Source organism: Prunus dulcis, chromosome 3 (assembly GCF_902201215.1).
Source record: "Prunus dulcis chromosome 3, ALMONDv2, whole genome shotgun sequence".
NCBI lineage: Eukaryota > Viridiplantae > Streptophyta > Magnoliopsida > Rosales > Rosaceae > Prunus > Prunus dulcis.
The window spans coordinates 23265492-23284446 of record NC_047652.1 but is presented as its reverse complement, the minus strand read 5'-3'; the positions used below and the strand labels follow the sequence as shown (position 1 = coordinate 23284446).

Here is an 18955-nt window from a genome sequence, read left to right as displayed (position 1 = left end):
GCGCGAACTTAACTAGAAGTCTAGACGACAACACCCCAGAAATGGAAAACGCTGCCGCTACCGGCATGTTGGTTCTACATTTAAATGGTACTCTGAGGAGGCAGGAGATGAGTTCCTGCTACCAGAAACACCGACGTTGGAGATGTCCCGGTCGGGCTGTTGTATTTTCTTTTCTTCTAAACTACTCTAATTTACAAAAAGGACGACTTCAACTCGAGTGAAAGGTGGTTGTTGTGTACTTATTTTTTTATTTGAAGAGTTTTTTTTACTTATTTTTTACTTTTTCAGTGGTATGGAGAATTCATAGTTTATTGGATATTAATCACCCCAAAAAAAAAAAAAAAGTTTCAACACATGTACTATTATGACTTGTTCTAATTAGTGCATAAAATCTTCAGTTTCTCTCGTGGAGTAGAAAAACAAACTTATAACGAGAATAGCTTCGGTTTTGATTTGATACATGGAGGTTTCGTTGACCCGTTAATGTGGATCATAGTGCACAGAGGCTTCAATTTGATACTTAGAGGTTTTGTTTTGATTTGATATGTGGGATCTTAACTTTTTTGATAAATAGGATCTTAACTTTTTTGATAAATAGGATCTTAACTTAAATTTGGCAATAGAGAAACTTGTTAGGCATTGTCACGTGAGAGAGAGTTGTTATGGGAAACTTGTTTTAAGATTGGGTTAAAATAAAAGGGGAAATATGTAGATTTGGTTTGGTCAAAAATTCCTATTGGGCTAGAGAGCACAATGTGTAATAAAACATGAGGAAGCTAGACTAGCCTAGCCTAACAAAAACCCAAAAAGCTGACGGCGTTTGCCTTACATAAAAGGAAGTTAAAGATTCATTCTCAGGAATCGTTATTGTATTTCCAAATCAGAAACACTAAGAAAGAAGGGAAGGCTGACCAAAAAGAATAGTAAGTTGCTTCTAACTGAAACAATGGATTCGGATACCCACAAAAGCCAATTGATAATATCACGTCTTCAAGCAACCAATCCCTATATTGCCATTATTATTATTATCATCACTATTGTAGAGGGAGAGGCTAGCTAAAGGCTAAGAGCCTCACCTAACAGAAGGAAAACTCTTGCAGACTGGAAAGAGAGAGTTTGAGACACAGAAACTGAGAGATCATGGAGGAGGAACTGGTGCTGCAAAACCTATTCAATGGCGATCGAGAAGCGCAGATTGAGGCCGCCACTGAACTCGGTAAATTGAATAGCAAGCAAAGGCACAAGTTGGCTGAGAGAGGTGTTATGGTTCCATTGATATCAATGCTTCATTCGCCAGATGTTGAAGCCATTAAAGCTGCTCTGTTTTCTCTGCTTAGTCTTGCCTTTGGCAGTGAAAGGTTAGCCTCCTCTTCCACCCATTACTAGGCTATTCAAATTACCATAAACTTATAGCATGGGACTCTCTCTCACTCTTGCTTCTTCTGTTCTGAACGATTAACTTTCTTTCTAATTTTACAGGAACAAGAGCATGATTGTGAAATCCGGGGCTTTACCGGTGTTGCTGAACCTCCTTCGGTGCGAAAGCGAGGCACTGATTGAGCTCACAATAGCAGCTTTGTTGATTCTCTCATCTTGCAAGACAAACAAGTCAGCAATTGCCAAATCTGGAGCCATCCAACTCATGGTTGAAATTCTCAACATGAACAACGTGATTATTAGTATGCAAGCCAGACTCGATGCCATAGCCGCACTCCACAACCTCTCAACCTGCCATCAGATTGTACCTTATTTGGTCTCTTGTGGCGTAATATTTTCCTTGCTGCAAATAATCCAGTACAGCTTGGAAAAACCAGGCCAGCTGGTTGACAAGGCAATTGCACTGCTTGACGACATCATTTTTTCATCGAAGAACGCACTCAAGGAAGCTGCTGCTACGCATGGCGCGATTAGGGCACTGGTTGAGATAATTGAAGAGGGGTCAATGGAGCGCAAGGAGCATGCAGTGAGAATACTCCTACTTATATGCCAGAGCTGCAGAGAAATATACAGAGGATTGATACTCAAGGAAGGAGCAATGCCTGGACTGCTTCAGCTGAGCGTGGACGGAACATGGAAGGCTAAAACTATGGCACGGGAGTTGCTGTTTCTATTGAGAGACTGGTCAGGCTCAGGTTATGGTTCGAGCAACCAGCAGTCGAGGAATAGGGTCATAGAACAGATTATGCAAGAAATTGATGCAGAAGAAGAGAGAGTTGTGGGGACAAGTACAACAGCGTTAAGGCTGGTGGAGGAGATGCTTGCAAAGCTCAGTGGTATACCATGATCTCGACCAACTATTTATGATTATCAAATTATACGAGTTTTGGTCCTGTAGGCTGTAGGTAGACTTACTCATTGCGTCATTGTGAAAATGGTGCCCTCTCTTCGTAAATAGAATTGGCTTTCAGAACCTCTTACGACAATTTAATATGTGATTGGATCTTTAACTCTGACCTTTTCTACATCTTAAGATGTTAAGAACATAGTCGTTCATCTCGTTTATTGAATAAACGACAAGGACAACAATGTCGTTCTCTGTTTCTCTCAAACTTCATAAACGTCAAGGTTTAGATTTCTTTCCAGTGGAGATTTAATATTAATTTTAGCATTAAATAAAAAAAGATTCGGGAGGAAGGTCAGAACTGCTGCAAACTGCAAAGTATCCCATTCTTCCCAATTGAAAAAAGGTCACATAAATATATACCCAAAATAAAGAAAAAAGAAAACAGGGAATGTGACGAAGGAAACATAGAAAAACACCACATCAACATTAAGCAAGCAGCCTCATAGCAAAACCCACCATCAAGAAAAAACCATTCAACAAAACAACAAATTTCAGTTTTGTGACAAAATATTTTTAACCATGGCCTTAGCTTCGGGAATTCATCCCACCCTCCTAAAATGAACATATACCTACCATTCTCCTTTCATATAAGCGTATGGTTTGAAGGATTATTATTTTGATGTTATAGCATCTTTCTATAAATAAAAAAAAGAAATCAGCGTCTCTACATCCATGGAAAAACCAGCATGGATTAGAATATGTTTCAGCCTGACCTTCTATAAAGGCTGTAGGCCACAGCCACTGTTGCCACTGCTCCAACCACGGCTGCAGCTGCAAGAACATCACTTTGCTCCCATTTTCCGATCAAACTTGACAGCCTGCCCAAGGCATCCTTCTTGCCACATGCTTCTGTGGTTTCTTTCAGTTTCTTTTCCTCACTTCCACTGTTCTGCTCCAAACTTACATCTTTGCAGCATGTAAATCCATTAGCACCCTGGCAACAGCCTGAGAAGTTCTCATTATTCTGAATCTGATTGCCATTTTCTTGGGGCTTCTCCTCGCTTTTCTTATTATCTTCTCCATTTGGGAGCTTCTGGTCATTAATTTTTTCACCTTCTTCAGAAGATACTCCCATTTGGCCCCTGTTAGGAATGAAATTGAATTTCATGTTCAGCTTTTATAATATTAAATTCAAAGTCTCGTCAGTAGCAAGTAAGCAAGAAGAGACGCATCAATAATTGAGAGGCTTGTGGTGGACGTGAACTACAGGTAGGATGGGAAGACCATAGGCAAAACCCAAAAAACACAAACCTCCAAAGTCGTTCTATGATCTCTCCCTTTCCAATATGCTGATCAAGCAATTCCGGCACATCATCAGGTGTGACGTAGCCATACCTGCAATTAATAATAGCACATATTCAAAACACAATTTTATTATTGTAAAGTTTAAATTGCTATGATCGGGATATTACCAGTGGCCTGTTAGGATTCCATCCGAACCTGGGCTGTAGATAATCAAGTTCCCAGCATACTTGTGGCCTCCAATGTGAGAGCAAGGACTAACGAACACTTGATTTGTAAGTCCTCGCAATTCAGCCTCCTCTCTGAACTTATCAATGAGAACAGGTCCACAAACACCACATCTTCGATCTCGACTACCATGTGCACATACAAATACATGGGAGCCGGTCAACGCCTCATGCACTCCAGATGCCCATGGTTTATTATTCACAAGGACATCATTAACGAAGCTATCCACATCTGACTCTTTCAATCCCCTTTGATCAAGAAACAAAAACAACCTCAGAGTCACATGAGAAATTTACAGGAAATAATAACCTAACACTCTTTAATTCTATAAAAGGACAGAGTCATAGACTGAACCACATAAATGCAATTTGTAGAACAAAATTCAGAAGTTTGCACATATCTAAATAGTTCATTGAATTTATCAGAATCCCTTAGTCAGCAAGGGAAGTCAAAACAGAACTAAAACACTAAATATGGCCATACCTCGCATCCAATCAATTGCCAAGAAAATCAGCATAATCTCAGAGTGAACACGGAGAATTTGAAGGTCCAAAACACACTAGACTAGCTTAACTTGAGACTTCAGAAAGTGGAATCTCAAAATCATAAGACCTATCCCTAGCTAGAATTCAGCGCAATCTTGAAGTCAAGCTAAGCAAAATTTGAAAATCTAAACACCACTCCTGGCTAATAATTTAAGTCTAGTAAGTTCCGACCAAATTAACGCCATAAGCTCAGCTAATTAAGGTGAATTTACCTGTATTTGATCATTTCTGGGAAAATCAACACATCGCCATCTGAAAACTCAGTTCCTTCGCGTCCTTCACATACTGTCAGCTTCGTCTATCAGAAGGAAGAAACAAAGTAAGACATAAAAAAAATAGCATGAAAACGTAATTAGAAACGCAAAAGTAGCATTCGAGCTTCACGCGGACCTTAACAGCGATGTCGTTCTTGCGAGCTTTGAGAGCAGAGGCGAAGAATTTAGGTAGCGGATCGGACTCGGAGCCCTCGACGCGAGAGGGCCAGGCCTCAGGGGTCTTGTAGCAGAGGAAGACGTGGCGGTCGTAGGCGTCAACGGTACCGGCGAGCTTGGTCTCGTACATCTCTGATCTCTGGAAGCCGTACTTCTCATCTTCGGCGGGCAAGGTGGAGAGGTCATCGGAGGCCATTGTTAGGGTTCGCAGAGAGCGAGGAGGAGGGAGCAGTAGAAGGGGTCGTCTAGTGGAGGTTGAAGAAGTTGAAGTTGAAGTTGAAGTTGAGAGGGAAATGAGAGAGAAGTTGCGTTGGGTCACTATTAATATGATGAGGCTGCTTAGGGGACGGTGGCGTCGGTATGGGTATGGGTGCGCAATGCGCATACGGCATACGACGGGTTTTTGAAGATCGGAAAGGGAGATGGATGGATGGGTAGACGGGGGATTGGGTGTGATATTGTTGGTACAGAAAGCGTGGGCACCGTATAACAGCGCAGAGTGAGCGTGGTAGAAACGCGCGGCAATTGCAATTACCACTAAATTAATATAGAAAATGTCAGCTGAGAATTCCCTACTAAACAATTCTCAGCATATTACTTATTATAATTCAATTCCTGCTTTTGTGTGTGTTTATTACACGTTTAAATTTGTAATTAAATATAAAAATAAATTAATTTAAGGTTTTTGATTCTCTAAATTAAGTTTCTATTTTCACAACGTTCTCTATTCATAGTAAGTAAATATGTCACAATTTAATTATTAATTACTAATTAGTAGGCAATGGAGGTTGAAGGTTCATGTGCTTAGCTTAGAATTAAAAGTGATTTTAGCCTAAAATTTGGCAATGGAATAAAAACTTTGGGATTAAATTATCATAATCCCATTTGAATGAATAATGATTTCGACAAAAGAAAATGAAGGAATGTGTTTTTCTAGTAACAAGTGATTTTGATTTTAACTTGGGATTAGATTATCATAATCCCATTTGAATGAATATTGGAGGGAGGGAGCAAAAAGATATTTCTTGCACGCAAAGATGGAGGGTCCCTACCTAAAGAAGAGGACCACTCACTCTCAGTTCACTTTCTGTACCTGGAATCTGGGGTACAAGCGCGCTCATCTAAACTAAATCTGAGATTCCCTTGCAGCCTGCAGATTCATTCTTTAGATAGGGATTGAGGTCAAAATTGTAAAATTTGAGAAATCTTTTGATTAAATTGGTGAAGTGGCCACCTACAATTGGGCCTTCACATTCTGTCATGAAATAGACGGTCATTTCGTTACTGCTATATATTAATAATGGATTAAAGTCAATCATACCTCAGAGCCCAACTTGGACGAACTTCTAATACTGGTTTAATTTGTCACATCACACAATTGATTGGGTGTTACGTATCCTAATATTTAAATATGAAGTGTAAGGAGGCGTGGCTTTAAAAAAATATGGAAATTTATAATTACATCTTCATGGTGTTTCTGTTGGTCTTCAAACCTAATGGAAAAACATATCTTCGGGTCAGGCCAGGCCAATCTGTTCCGATCAGTATATAGGCCGAAAGGCAGACGGTCCTACATAAATGGTTTATTTTTTTATTTTTTTTATAAAGAAGGAAAAAAAAAAGAAGCAAGCATTCATAAACATCAAAGTACGCTTGCAGAAAAAAAAAAAAGATCAGCAATTTCATTCCTCATTTTCAATGCATTTGCATTTTCTCAATGCTGCTATTACAATGGTGCAGTTACATGTTCCTATCAAAGGAACTACCAAATTGTATTCCTTGCAATGGAAAGGAACCACTGCAGCGCCCACATGAATCTGTGGAGACTTTGTTCATCCAAGGAAAACAAGGCTAAGAATCAAAAGAAATCAATCTCTAAATAATTACCAGAAGGCTTCAAGTCAACACCCGGCACCTTCCCGTTTATTGGTGGCTTTGGCGCATCAGGACTTTCCAATATGTAGTGCTTTGGCACCTGGGGTGGAGTTGTACAGCGAATTAGTGCCCAATTCACAGTTTGAAAAAATGGATGCTGTTTAACTTCTGTAGCCCCTCGCCTATACGCAAGACGATGCTGTGGCTCTTTCACAAGTAAACCTCTGATCAGGTCCCTCGCTGCAAAGCTGACAGAAGGTGACTCTGGAAATCTTAAAGGCTGCCCAACCACATTAAACAAAGTAGCCCGGTTCCCTGCCCCCTTGAATGGAGTTTTTCCATACAAAAGTTCATAGAGAAAGATCCCGAATGTCCACCAATCCACAGCACTGCCATGGCCTTCACCTTTAATAATTTCAGGCGCCAAGTACTCGTGTGTTCCCACAAAGGACATCGATCTAGCACTCGTGGGTTCTGCAATGAGCTCAGGGAGAGGGCTCACTTGATTGTGTATATCATTCTTCACTTTGCTCTTTTTATCCTTCTTGGGCTTGCCTGATAAAAAGCGAGGAGCAAAACATGTCGGTGTAATGCAATCTGGTTGCATTACACAAGCTGGTTCAATGCATGCAGGCTGAACGCAGTATGCAGATTTCTTTGTCTCCAAGCTTGAGTTTGAAAATCTTACAAGGGTGGGCGAAACAGCACATCTTAAAGAAAGGTCAAAATCTGAAAGCATTATATGTCCATCTTCCCTCACCAAAACATTCTCTGGTTTGAGGTCTCTGTAAATGATCCCGAGCATATGCAAATACTCCAAAGCAAGGAGAACTTCAGCCACATAAAACCTGGAAAAACAAACGGGAGATTAAGGAGCTATAATTATTCTTAATAGCATGTTCTCATCTCTGGCAATTTGGCAAATAAACACATGTAAACTCGATGTCCTTTGTATAGTTTTGCTCCTCTCTTTCTTTAAAGGGTTTCTAGTTCTGCTTCTCTCTTTTCTCTAAAGGCTATTATTGAAATATGATTCCTCTTGTAACCTAAACCAAACTGTGTATGTGTGTGGCGTAAATTGAACATGACTCAGTGAGGGAGGGAGGAGGGAGGGAGAGTTCTACATCCAGACATACAGACCATAAGTCTTACAAAGACAACCTTAACCATTACTAAAACCACAAAATTCCATTAATAACCTAAACGACACCGAAAGAAATGTCTCACAAGTTACAGCTGGGAGCCACATAGAAGTATGTTTTGAAATGGCGAAGCATACAATAGTTGATAGTTTGCAGAATATTGTAAACATGGGTTCAAGTTTACCTAGTTTTTACCACCAAATGTTTTCCTTGGCTATGGCTAACTGTTTAATCAATAATATCTGTTTGCTCCTTAATTTTCTTTCTTACTCAGACGAAATAAGGTAATTAGGTGGTTCACTATATGTAGTGATTAGACCAAAGAGTAAACTGAAAGTAGAAGTCGAAAGCAATATCTAACCTGGCAGCGTGCTCTGGAAAATGCTTCCCAGGTTGTTTTTGCCTGAGTGCATGCAGATCACCCCCAGGGCAAAACTCCATCACCAAGCAAGAGAACTTATCTGTCTCAAAGTGTGTATACAAAGTGGGCAGAAAAGGATGATCCAGAGATTGCAGTATCTCTCTTTCTGTCTGAGCCCTAAGAAGCTTTTTCCTACTTGCCAGTGCTGCTTTATCCATAACCTTCATGGCAAAATAAGTTTTAGTGCCGGCCAGTTCAGATAAATAAACACTGCCTATATCTCCACATCCCAGTCTTCTCAACAACTTGAAATGATTAATACCCAGCATCCCATCATGAGATCGGACAGCTTGCATTGCTTCCCATCTTGTATCATTTGCCTTGTGGGGCTTGTACATGGAATTACTCAAACTACTGGTGCTGCTCTCGTCACTAACATCACTGCCAGTACTGCCTCTATAGATGCTGTTCTTGCTGCTCTCAATAAGCTCACAGGAATTAGTAACTTCACCACTTTCACCAGACTTCTCAATGCTGCTTGTACATTCGCTGACTTCTGTGTTGGTGAAACTCTGTTTGGCTTCACAATATAGAGAGGCAGAATACAAACTGTTCTGAGGGCTTGCACAAAAGGTTGCTGCTGGGTGAGAAATTAAGTGGCTATTTTTCTGCCCAGAAACTCCTTTACATGGACCTGAAACATGATTTCTAGATTCCAGAAATGTACTCGAATCACTACCGTCAACAGGATTCTTCATGCTTGATTTTGCTTCTAGTACAGAAACCTTGTTCAGATAAGAAGTTTCGGGTGGTTTGTGAAGAACATAATTTGGGCCTCCATGTTCAAGTTTTCCTCCGTTTGAACTGTTGTAATGTTTTCCAATATTGAGAAACTCTTCCTGCTGCGTGGTACGGTTAGCTGTCTTGTTGGGATTCTTTTGATTAATTACAGAACCATTTGGATAGCTAACTGTCTTCAAGCCATAAGTATGAGTAGTCACACAGGATGGGGACAAAACCCCTTCACTTCTAGATTGTTTTGGACATGGAGGCTGCGAAGGACGAGGAGTACCAGTTGTGGAAGGAGGGATGTTGCCTACATCTGGTGCAGAATGACAAGTCTTTGATAAAGAATCAACCCCATCAGCCAGTGACTCCATAGCTTTCACACTGCCACTGCAAATTCCAACTGGGCACTGAGATTATAAGAGATGCAATTTCCAATGTAATCTCTCTACTAAATGCATTAATTACAGAATCTTCAACTGAAATGTCTTCCTAGAATCAAAATAAAGTAACAAAAGAGTAGGGGAAGAAACTGCGTTTTAGGACAATTTTGAATACAGAATGCAACATAATTCACAAAATCTGCACAGGCAATATACATTTAAAGAAAATCCCATGAGGAGAAAACAAGATATTATCTACAGCTGAACCGAAATTCAAGATGCGAGCCTTAATTCACAATCTAATGAATGCCAGAAGCCAACGACTTATGGAATAATCAATGGCACCACGAAAAGGGAAAAAATTACATTTCTTTAACAAGTTTCTCAATAACCCAAACGCCCTTTTTGGTGGCACAGAAATGTTCGACGATAAAGAAAAAAAACTGATTATTTGACAAAACTTTCAACACAAATTTCTCTTCATTTGGGAGCCAAGAAAGCCAAATTCTCCACTGATTGGAGCCCAATACAGATAAACACCAAACCCAAGTTCTAATTTTGATTCTTTGCAAACCAAACCAAACCTGACTTTTTTTTTCTTCTTTCTTTCCCTACAGTTTCTCCGCATCCAGACAGAACGACAACTCAAAAGAACCTCAAAGAAAAGCACCAAAGAAGCAAAGAAAGCTTAAGAATACCTGATCAGAGGGGAGAGAAAGCAGAGGAGAGCAAGCAATCTTGCATGGCTGGTGGGTACAATGACAGAGAGAGACCCAAACTCCTCACAAAGAAAGTGAAATAACTTTGAGGGTCTGCTCTGTATCTTTTGGGTTTCACTGAAGAGCTTCAGATCCGATCGAAACAAGAAAGCAAGAGGTTGAAACAACAAGGACCCAAGGAAAAATAGTAATAAATTTATGATTTTTATATGGGGAGGGAAAAAGTTGTAGTTTCTCTGTTGGTTTTTCGTCGTGGTGTGGATGGGAGATGGGATTATACAGAAAACGAAACCAACTTCACAAGCAAAGCAGAGATTAAAAGCCGTCTTTGTCTTTGGATGGTTCTCTCTGTTCTCTAAGAAAGAAGTGGAAAAAAAAAATTATAAGAAAGAAATAAAGAAATGCTCTCTCTTCTTCCTCTGCTTTTCTTGTTCTTGTTTTTGTAAAAATCACTTTTGATTGGGTACTACTAGGAGACTGTTTATCATAGCTTATGGGGCACCTCCCTTTCTGATTTTTGGGTCCCCCTTTTTATTTCTCAAATAAACCCTCAGTAATTTTTTTAAATCTGAATATAAAAGTAGGCTTATATTCTCTTATTAGAAAATTAAATCGTTCTTTGTTGGTAAACGTGAATTAGAGTAGTTAATAAAGACAGTAAACCAATCCGTTACACCTAAATACGAATTCAGGTTTTAAATGCATGAACATTATGGTTGTGAATTTTTAAACTCTGAGGATTTGATCTTCTAGAGAAAACACCATAATATCAAGTGGTAGTCTCACGACCAAACCAGTAAAAACAAAGGTAAGCTTTGAATATTCTTCATCATTGTCGCATTTTCAAGCATCAAGCATTCTTTCTCCTGAAATATTATATATTTTTTAATTTTCTTACAACTCTAATATAATGTGTTTTTTTATCAATGGAATCTAATCTAAAGAGCTAAAAGATTCGTCAATTTTTAAATTGATGGGTTTTTATATCACCACTTGTCGTGATGCAAGTCAAATCACATGTAGAATGTAATTGGACAATCTCGTCAACACAACCAAAATATTTTTCAGGCACTGCATCGAGGACTTTTAATTTTCTTTCGACGTTAATTTACGTGTTAATTTTTCGATGATAATGAAATTATATTAGTCGTAATCACATGGGGCTTAAGTAAACCGCGCACCAATTTCATTAACTTCTTTCGCGGGAAGCAGGAGGGCGGGGTCACATGCGCACACGTGAACATCGCCAGAAGCACGTGGACGGCTGTCATGCCCGGCGCATGAAACTACGGTACGCCTGCGGTGAAGCAAATGGAGGGCAAACTCGTCTTTTCAGACAGGGCGCCCGTTATCAATTCCATGTTACGAACTTCGGACATGTGGGTCCAGAATGCCACGCCGCTCGGTCCCACTATTCTTGCACATGGGGGCTTTGGTGGGTCCGGCGCTGAGTCTGGTGTATGTAGTGCAGACGGTAAGCACAAAAGGAGGGCAAATACGGTAGTTGAGTAGTCTTTCATGATGGTGACCACATACACGTAACATGCTTTGCTATCAAGTGGGACCCAGAAACCCACTTCCTTCTAGTCCTCAAAATTTGATTCCTATCAGCATCGGACGGTTATAAATGGCTCCTGAACATGACGGATGCTGTGAGTTGTTGCACCTTAAACTCTAGTGGTGCCAACGGACACGTGTAATCATTAGAGGGAGTTCAGACAACGTCCACACTAGTGGGGACCACTGCCACCAATCACCTAAACCAAGTCCTTGCTTTTGACCAATCATTTTCGGTGTTGCTGTGCTGTGCCTCCGCAGGCTAGACTTTCTCCATTTCCTCCAGATAAAAGATAAAAAAGTTGAAGGAAAACGTATGGTTATACAAACTAGAAGCACTGAACAATCCTGGAAACAAACAATCATTGCATCTATCTCCATTGCAATAATAATACAGGCCCTCTGCTTTTCTTTTTCTTTTTCTCCTTCACTGTACATGGACAAACTAGCAAGTTGGCAAGAGATGTGATAAGAAAACTACAGAACACCACATTCTCTTCATTTTATTTTGAGATTGTGTGTCAAGTGATTGAGTGGAAATAATAACATAAAAGAAAATGTCAAGATTGTTCTAGTAAATTTTCCAAGTACAAATTTAAGATATATCTCGCCGAGGACAAAACATCAAGCCTCTTCTCACTCGGTTCGTACTTCCCCTTCCGAAGCTGGTACCTATGAGTTACAGCTGAGATTGTGTAAGTTTGGCCTTCTATTGTCACACTCTCCCCACATTGTAGGTTCTGCAGCATGGAAGGTTCAATAAGAATACACACACAAGGAAAAGAAAAGAAAAATAGATACCCCAGCAGTAAATTACACTAATCATATAGCTATAGGGCCTACTTGATCCCCATGAATGAACAAACAGAGTAATATAGACAACATGACACACATAATTCCACTAATCATACCAGGACTATTAATTCCCATAAATGAACCTACAGAGTAATACTGACAACATGACAGACATAAACAATCAGTTTGGGTGTACATAAAGTTTGAGGGAAGTGTTAGAAGTTCAAGTTTCATAGGGGGTGTGATCATTTGCTAGCCAAAATAAAAAGATCCAACATTTGATCCCATATCTGAATCATCTGTCATGCCAGTACAAATCTACGAATAATATAAAATAGCGCCTAGACATTTAAGAAACTAAAATGATGCAAAGACCTTAGATATACGAGATGATCCAAGCCAAGGTCAAATAATTTCCTTCAAACTATAACATAATTTGCCAACAATAATTTCCTCAAAATCTCTTCATCCTAACCCTACATGTCAAGCTCTGTTTATTTAGTTTACCATCTTCTTCTTTGAGATGACCCAAGTCTAGGGATGGCAAAAATCCCCGTAGGGGCGGGTCCCCGTCGGGTCCCCGACCTTAACGGGGGGAGATTTTGGGATTAAATGGGTATCGAGTACGGGGATCCCCGAACTTGAAAAATCCCCGTCGAGTATGGGGAGGGGATGGTATTGGGGTCCCCATCTCCGAACCCGACCCGAAAATATATATGTTTATATTTAAATAAATAAATATATAATTATAATATTTATGTTTAACCCTAAGTTAACTTCCCTCTCCTAATTCTTCCTAATTTTCTATGGAATTTCATATTGATGTGATTTTGAATAGTTGAGTTGAACTTTATAGTTAATTTGGATGTGTTGAATGATAATGTAATATGAAACTTCATGTTAAAATGTATGATAAATATTTTTTTATACAAAAAAATCGGGGATTTGGGGCGGTATGGGGGATAGTCTCCCGACGGGGACGGGGACGGGGATTCCCCGAAACCTAATAAATGGAGATGTGTTCGGGGACGGGGGCGGGGATGGAGAGCAGGGATGGGGATGGTATTGTCATACTCGGCCCCTACCCGACCCGTTGCCATCCCTACCCAAGCCAAGGTCATATATCCCAACAGAAACATGATCCTATTTCTTTCATTTTATTCAGAGGCAGCTAGTTGATGGCTAGTCAAAAGGATATGAGATGGAGACCTGAATCCAGCAGAGTTGCGGCATTTTCTCCTTGAAGCACCTTACAATGTGGAGATGTCAGATATGTCCTTCAAACATTATTTTTCTGAGTGTTTGAAATGTATTGCTTATCTGTCAATACACATTAAAACGCGTCTCACTGCCTTTAGTATGGTTTTGCCTTTTTTTCTCAGGCACAGTGATGCTTATCAGACAAAAGATAGCAAAAGTGGGATGTATTGGGGTTCACTCTCCTCCGAAACCTAAAAAGGGCTTCAGTTTGTGACTTCCCCAGAAGTTTTGCCTACACCAATCCATGGGAATATGTGATGATGCCACCCCTAAGCAAAATGTATCCAGTTAACAACTCTCTCAAGTTTCAAGACATCGATCAAGCAGCTGCCTGCTAGGCAATTCGTAGCGTTCTTATTATAATCTCCAGATTTTTACACTCTAAAAACTTCCTTCTAAAGTTAATTAGTATATCTGTCACATCCTAATCCACATCATTCATACTTAGTCATCACAATAATTGAGTTTAAACAGCTCATAATAACATACCATACAAACTTATCTCAAACATCATGGATCAGAACTCGAATATAATACAATAACACAATAACCAAGAGCAAAATAGTTCAGTCAGTTCCAAAGCAGCACATGCCTAATCCCCGCTAAACAGACATTCCTAAAATTATTAGTGGGATTTCTTTGCCACAAGGCTGCACATATCCCAATCTGTCTAAGAAAGGGAAACACTTGAGCCTCTCAATTTAATAGTTTTTTTATTTTTCCTTATCCAGCTATGCAATCCCTTAAACAAAAACCTAAAAAACAATTGGTAGAATAAAATTCAGCATATCGTAATCTCAATTTGGGAAGCCAGCAACAGTGAGAAGCACAATTTGGGTAGGCTTAAACCCAAAATAATGATATTTACAAGTGGATTATGAATGTTAATGAGCAATTGATGAGCACAAATAGAGAAATGGGTAAAAGATGTAGGGACTTACGGAGGGAAAGCAGCGAATGCCAAGGTTCTTGGGCGGAGGCGTGATTTCGATTACTTTGTAAGGGTGAATGTTATCTCTGTTCCTCTCTTTCTTTCTGCAAGAGACTTGAAGTAGCTAGAAAAAAAAAAAAAAGGAAATGGGAACAGAAAATGGAGATTAGCTAATATTACATAAATAAATAGAAAAATAAAATCCACGAATTGGTGTGTATCTATCTCTCTGTGTACCTTTGGGTGTGGACCCACGCCCAGGTTCCAGGACACCATGGCCATTCTCTCTCTCGAGCTCTCTGCGGCTGATACTTGAGAGGCAGACCAGGTCGGAGAAAGGGAAATAATGCCAGAAAAAAAAAAAAAAAAAGTTCCGATTTTTGTTTGGGGGCGTTAATTTCTCAGGCGCCACTGAATTATCAACTTATTTCAATCGGACACCACACCTCTTTTAACAGAAAAGTGAGAAATGCTATTTGACCACTTTTGACTTTGAACGTTTACAAACATTTTCTCAATATTTGATTGTATCATGAGAAAAGTTATTAAAAACTAAATGTAATAGAAACACTAAGGCCCGTTTGGAATGTTTATGTAGGAACACTTTTGTTTATAAGCGTTTTTTTAGAAGTGCTACTATTACAAGAGCGTAAATTTTTTTTTTTTTTTTAAAATCCAAGTGCTTATTATGTAAGAGCACTTCTGTTAATAAGCACTTTTTTAGAAGTGCTTAATTTTATTAAAAACCCACCTGCTTTCCTGAGAAAACACCTAGCACTTGCTTTTTTATAAAGTACTTTTTTAACCCAAAAGCACTTATAAATTTTTCTGGCAAAGACTATCAAAATTAATTTTAGTTGTTACGAAACATTTTTAGCCCTTTCAGAAGTACTCCAAACAGCCCCTAAATTACATACATTACATAAACCCAAATCAATTCGTCTAAGAGAGTGAGAAGAAATTCACTTATAAAATTTTCTGGCTATCAAAATTGCTTTTAGCTGTTACGAAGCATTTTAAACCCTTTCAGAAGTACTCCAAACAGCTCCTAAATTACATACATTACATAAGCCCAAATCAATTCGTCTAAGAGAGTGAGAAGAAATTCACTTGTAAATTTTTCTGGCAAAGACTATCAAACTTGCTTTTAGTTGTTACGAAACATTTTTAGCCCTTTCAGAAGTACTCCAAACAGCCCCTAGATTACATACATTACATAAACCCAAATCAATTCGCCTAAGAGAGTGAGAAGAAATTCAAATGTGCGTGCTTGGAAACCACAAGAAGAAATTCGTGTCATCTGGCACATGTGAGATTTTTTATTTATTGTTAAACCACAAACAACAATTTTCTGTTTCTTGTCAGGGAAAAAGGGCAAGAAAGAACGATGACTTATTTCCCAACCAAAAAGTAGCAAACCAGTTGAGAATTTTGTAAGATAATCTCCAAGGGATGAGGTCAAGGAATCATTACCATAAATGGTAGAGTGATCCTACAAAAAGAAGAAGAAATATCTTCGGAGAACGAGTCTAATGCAAACATCTGCACAATGTGCAGCCTGTTACTGATAATTGGCAGATAAATAAGAAAGAACCAGGTCCCTTTGATCTCGTAGTCTTGGTACAGAAAAGGGTAAAATGGAAATTGAACCTTCAAAGAAATAAAAAGAATTAAACTAAGGTAAATATGGAACATCTTTGACACAAAAACAAAAGAAACTGGAAACATAAGCCAGTAGAGTAGACTTGAAGCCAAGAGCTACAAACAACACCTTTGCGTTTGGCTGCAAGACTTCTTTAGTCCTAAAATACAACAAACCTTCTACCTCCCATAAGGGTGATATCGACCACTACCTGCACCACCATATCCCCCTCTACTACCATAAAAGGAAGCTCCACTACCACCTCCGTAGCCACCTCCAAAACCTGCATCATAACCACTCCCGTAACCACCACCAGCTGCACCACCAGCACTTCCATATCCCCCATAACTCTCACCAGCTCCACCATAACCGCCTCCTAGATCATAACCTCTGCTATAGGCTCCTCCATAACGGCCCGAGTATCCTATGGATGATTCTCCCCTATACGCCCCTATACCCCCACCACCACCACCACCGCCTCCATATACTCCATAGCCGCCAAATTCATTTCCACTATATCCTCCATATGCACTGCCTCCCCTACCACCATAGGCCGCAGTTGACCTATAACCACCTGCAGCACCATAACCGCCACCTCCAAATCCCCCATAGCTATCTCCGTACCCGCCACCATATGCAGGCCGAGAATCGCTGTAACGTTTAGATGGGGCTGCAGGTAGGTTTGGCTTCTTTGGCTCTGCCTTTTTAATCTCCACCTACAAGAAATGAGAGATGAAAATCTAAATCATCAAGCCTCTTGATTGATCAAAGATGCATCTAGTAAAAACATAATTGGATCCATATAAGAATTCCAGATTTCTCCCACAACTGCATGTTCACCCCACAGCTGTAGAGTACATGTAAACTATTTTCTTGTGCACAATAAATTCCACCTCAGTTTTGTTTGGTCAAGCATTTGTATATGGTCCCTTATTCCATCACTTCAAAAATAAATAAAGCAACAGGAACTTTCAGTAATCTACAGGTACTATACTGAACTAAGCAACGAACTAGCGCAACCCATAATGGAACTATTATTCAACATCCACCAACTGAAGAAAAAAAATTAAAAAGCAAACTGGAATTATAATTTTATCATGAGGTCTTGCAAGCAGGCACATACGAAGGAAGCAAAAAATCAATTGCCAACATGAGAACAACAACACATGCAATGAACATGAAATCATAATCATGATACTGAGCTGGCCTCCCATGAACGAAACCAGTACTTGACATTAAAGAGGATATGTAGAACATCAACGCAAAATTTGACAAACACATGCTAACTGCAACCAATACAATAGCTAATGCACATAATAACTATTTCAGGATCTGCACCATGTAAGATAATTGCAAGCATAGGCTATATTCAGTACATAGCTCACCTGAGCTCCAGCGAACTCAAGCTTGTTCCCCTTGTCCAAGAGTTCGTCAACTGATTGCTCTGTGTCAAAGGTAATAAATCCAAAGCCACGGGAGCGACCGGTGGAGTGGTCTCGCATAATCTGATGCTCCTTGACCTCTCCAAACTGTGAAAAGAAGTCACTAAACTCATCTGCCCATTTACAAACAATAAATAAGTACCTCAACAACTATATAATGAAAGAAAAACCAAAAACTGAAAAGAAAAAAGATCACCTTCATTCACGGTTGTTGGAATTCCACCCACGAAAATCTTCTTAGTCTTGAAATCCTTAGACCCCATTGCTCCCCTCGGTATTGTGCGCTTGATTTCCACCTACAAAATATAAAAAACAAAGACCATAAAGCAGGTAAATATGACAAAGAAAGTATGCAACTCAAGATTGTGAGCGAATAAAAGTAAAAAAGCTTACTTGTTTGCCATTGATAACATGAGTTTCGTCAATGACTTTATCAACGACAGAGGGGTCTGCATAGGTCACAAAACCGAACCCACGGGGCTGCCCTGTTTTCCGGTCCTTCATTATCACTGAATCTATAATTTCACCGTATTTGCCGAAATGCTTTATAAATTGCGCTGCATTACCACAAAAGATTTACAATCAGAAACCCTAATAATTAGAAAAACACTGCAATTAGCTCCAAAAAAAAAGGGAAGAAAAAGAAAACCCTACCTGTAGTTGTCTCTCTGGCCAAACCCCCTATAAAGATTTTCCTACGGAATTACAGAAAAAATAACTAGCTGAGATTCGTTTTTGTCTTGGTTTTGCCCAAATTTTCTGTGGAACCAAACGGGGGCTAAAAGTGGAGGAGAGGAGAAAGAGAGATTACCCAGGACTGGCTCCGTCGCCAGTATGAGGTTGAGACTTGTAATCTTCATCCTCCGCCTCATCTCTGTGGTCTGACCTGTTAATGTCGTGAGCTTCACCGTCAAGGTTGGCATCGTTAGTCTGCGAATCCATGGATTTTGAATTTTGACTCAAAGTATACACAGAGAGCTCCTCCAAAGAAGAAGAAGAAGAAGAAGTTAGTTAGCCCTAGACACAAGACGAAGACTGAAAAGGACCAAACTCAAAGTGTATTCTGTTCAGTATTTGGTGCCGAGGCTCTTAAACCCTCTCACGGCATTTGAGTTTAAGATATATTGCGATTCTAAAGTGTTTTCCTATTTTTTTTGTCTTGTTAAAAAAGAGGGCCGCTTTTTTTAGTTTTTTATTTTTGATACAAGTAATAGTTTAATTATTTTAAATTAATTAACAAAACTTCAACAAATACCAGTTTTTTTTTTCTTT

At 39.4% G+C, this 18955-nt stretch overlaps 5 protein-coding genes across 7 annotated transcripts; 1 reads left to right on the top strand and 4 right to left on the bottom strand.

Annotated features, from left to right (window-relative positions):
* The first annotated feature begins 1017 nt into the window (after positions 1–1017).
* On the top strand, positions 1018–2412 carry LOC117622755 (U-box domain-containing protein 7). The gene is made up of 2 exons (XM_034353522.1): positions 1018–1358; positions 1480–2412. Exons 1-2 carry the CDS (start codon positions 1141–1143, stop codon positions 2282–2284), a joined length of 1023 nt encoding a protein of 340 aa, XP_034209413.1. The 5' UTR covers positions 1018–1140; the 3' UTR covers positions 2285–2412.
* A 337-nt stretch (positions 2413–2749) lies between these two features.
* Positions 2750–5257, bottom strand: LOC117622595. The gene is made up of 5 exons (XM_034353331.1): positions 4750–5257; positions 4572–4657; positions 3757–4062; positions 3596–3679; positions 2750–3426 (listed from the first exon to the last, which is right to left on the bottom strand). Exons 1-5 carry the CDS (start codon positions 5173–5175, stop codon positions 3048–3050), a joined length of 1281 nt encoding a protein of 426 aa, XP_034209222.1. The 5' UTR covers positions 5176–5257; the 3' UTR covers positions 2750–3047.
* Positions 5258–6450: 1193 nt separating this feature from the next.
* Positions 6451–10545, bottom strand: LOC117621458 (protein kinase PVPK-1-like). Of its 3 annotated transcripts, none has more exons than XM_034351945.1 (3): positions 10036–10545; positions 8169–9357; positions 6451–7513 (listed from the first exon to the last, which is right to left on the bottom strand). In XM_034351945.1, exons 2-3 carry the CDS (start codon positions 9326–9328, stop codon positions 6649–6651), a joined length of 2025 nt encoding a protein of 674 aa, XP_034207836.1. In that variant the 5' UTR covers positions 9329–9357; positions 10036–10545; the 3' UTR covers positions 6451–6648. The 3 variants fall into 3 exon arrangements, with proteins under 3 accessions (XP_034207836.1, XP_034207837.1, XP_034207839.1); XM_034351946.1 differs by having other exon boundaries at positions 6649–7513; positions 8169–9364; positions 10036–10506; XM_034351948.1 differs by having other exon boundaries at positions 6649–7513; positions 8169–9344; positions 10036–10506.
* A 1414-nt stretch (positions 10546–11959) lies between these two features.
* Positions 11960–15098, bottom strand: LOC117621460. The gene is made up of 3 exons (XM_034351950.1): positions 14837–15098; positions 14610–14723; positions 11960–12353 (listed from the first exon to the last, which is right to left on the bottom strand). Exons 1-3 carry the CDS (start codon positions 14879–14881, stop codon positions 12174–12176), a joined length of 339 nt encoding a protein of 112 aa, XP_034207841.1. The 5' UTR covers positions 14882–15098; the 3' UTR covers positions 11960–12173.
* A 1029-nt stretch (positions 15099–16127) lies between these two features.
* LOC117621459 (heterogeneous nuclear ribonucleoprotein A1-like 2) lies at positions 16128–18834 on the bottom strand. The gene is made up of 6 exons (XM_034351949.1): positions 18495–18834; positions 18338–18378; positions 18077–18240; positions 17880–17979; positions 17627–17796; positions 16128–16957 (listed from the first exon to the last, which is right to left on the bottom strand). The coding sequence occupies exons 1-6, from the start codon at positions 18623–18625 to the stop codon at positions 16421–16423; spliced, it is 1143 nt and encodes a 380-aa protein (XP_034207840.1). The 5' UTR covers positions 18626–18834; the 3' UTR covers positions 16128–16420.
* Positions 18835–18955: the final 121 nt, after the last annotated feature.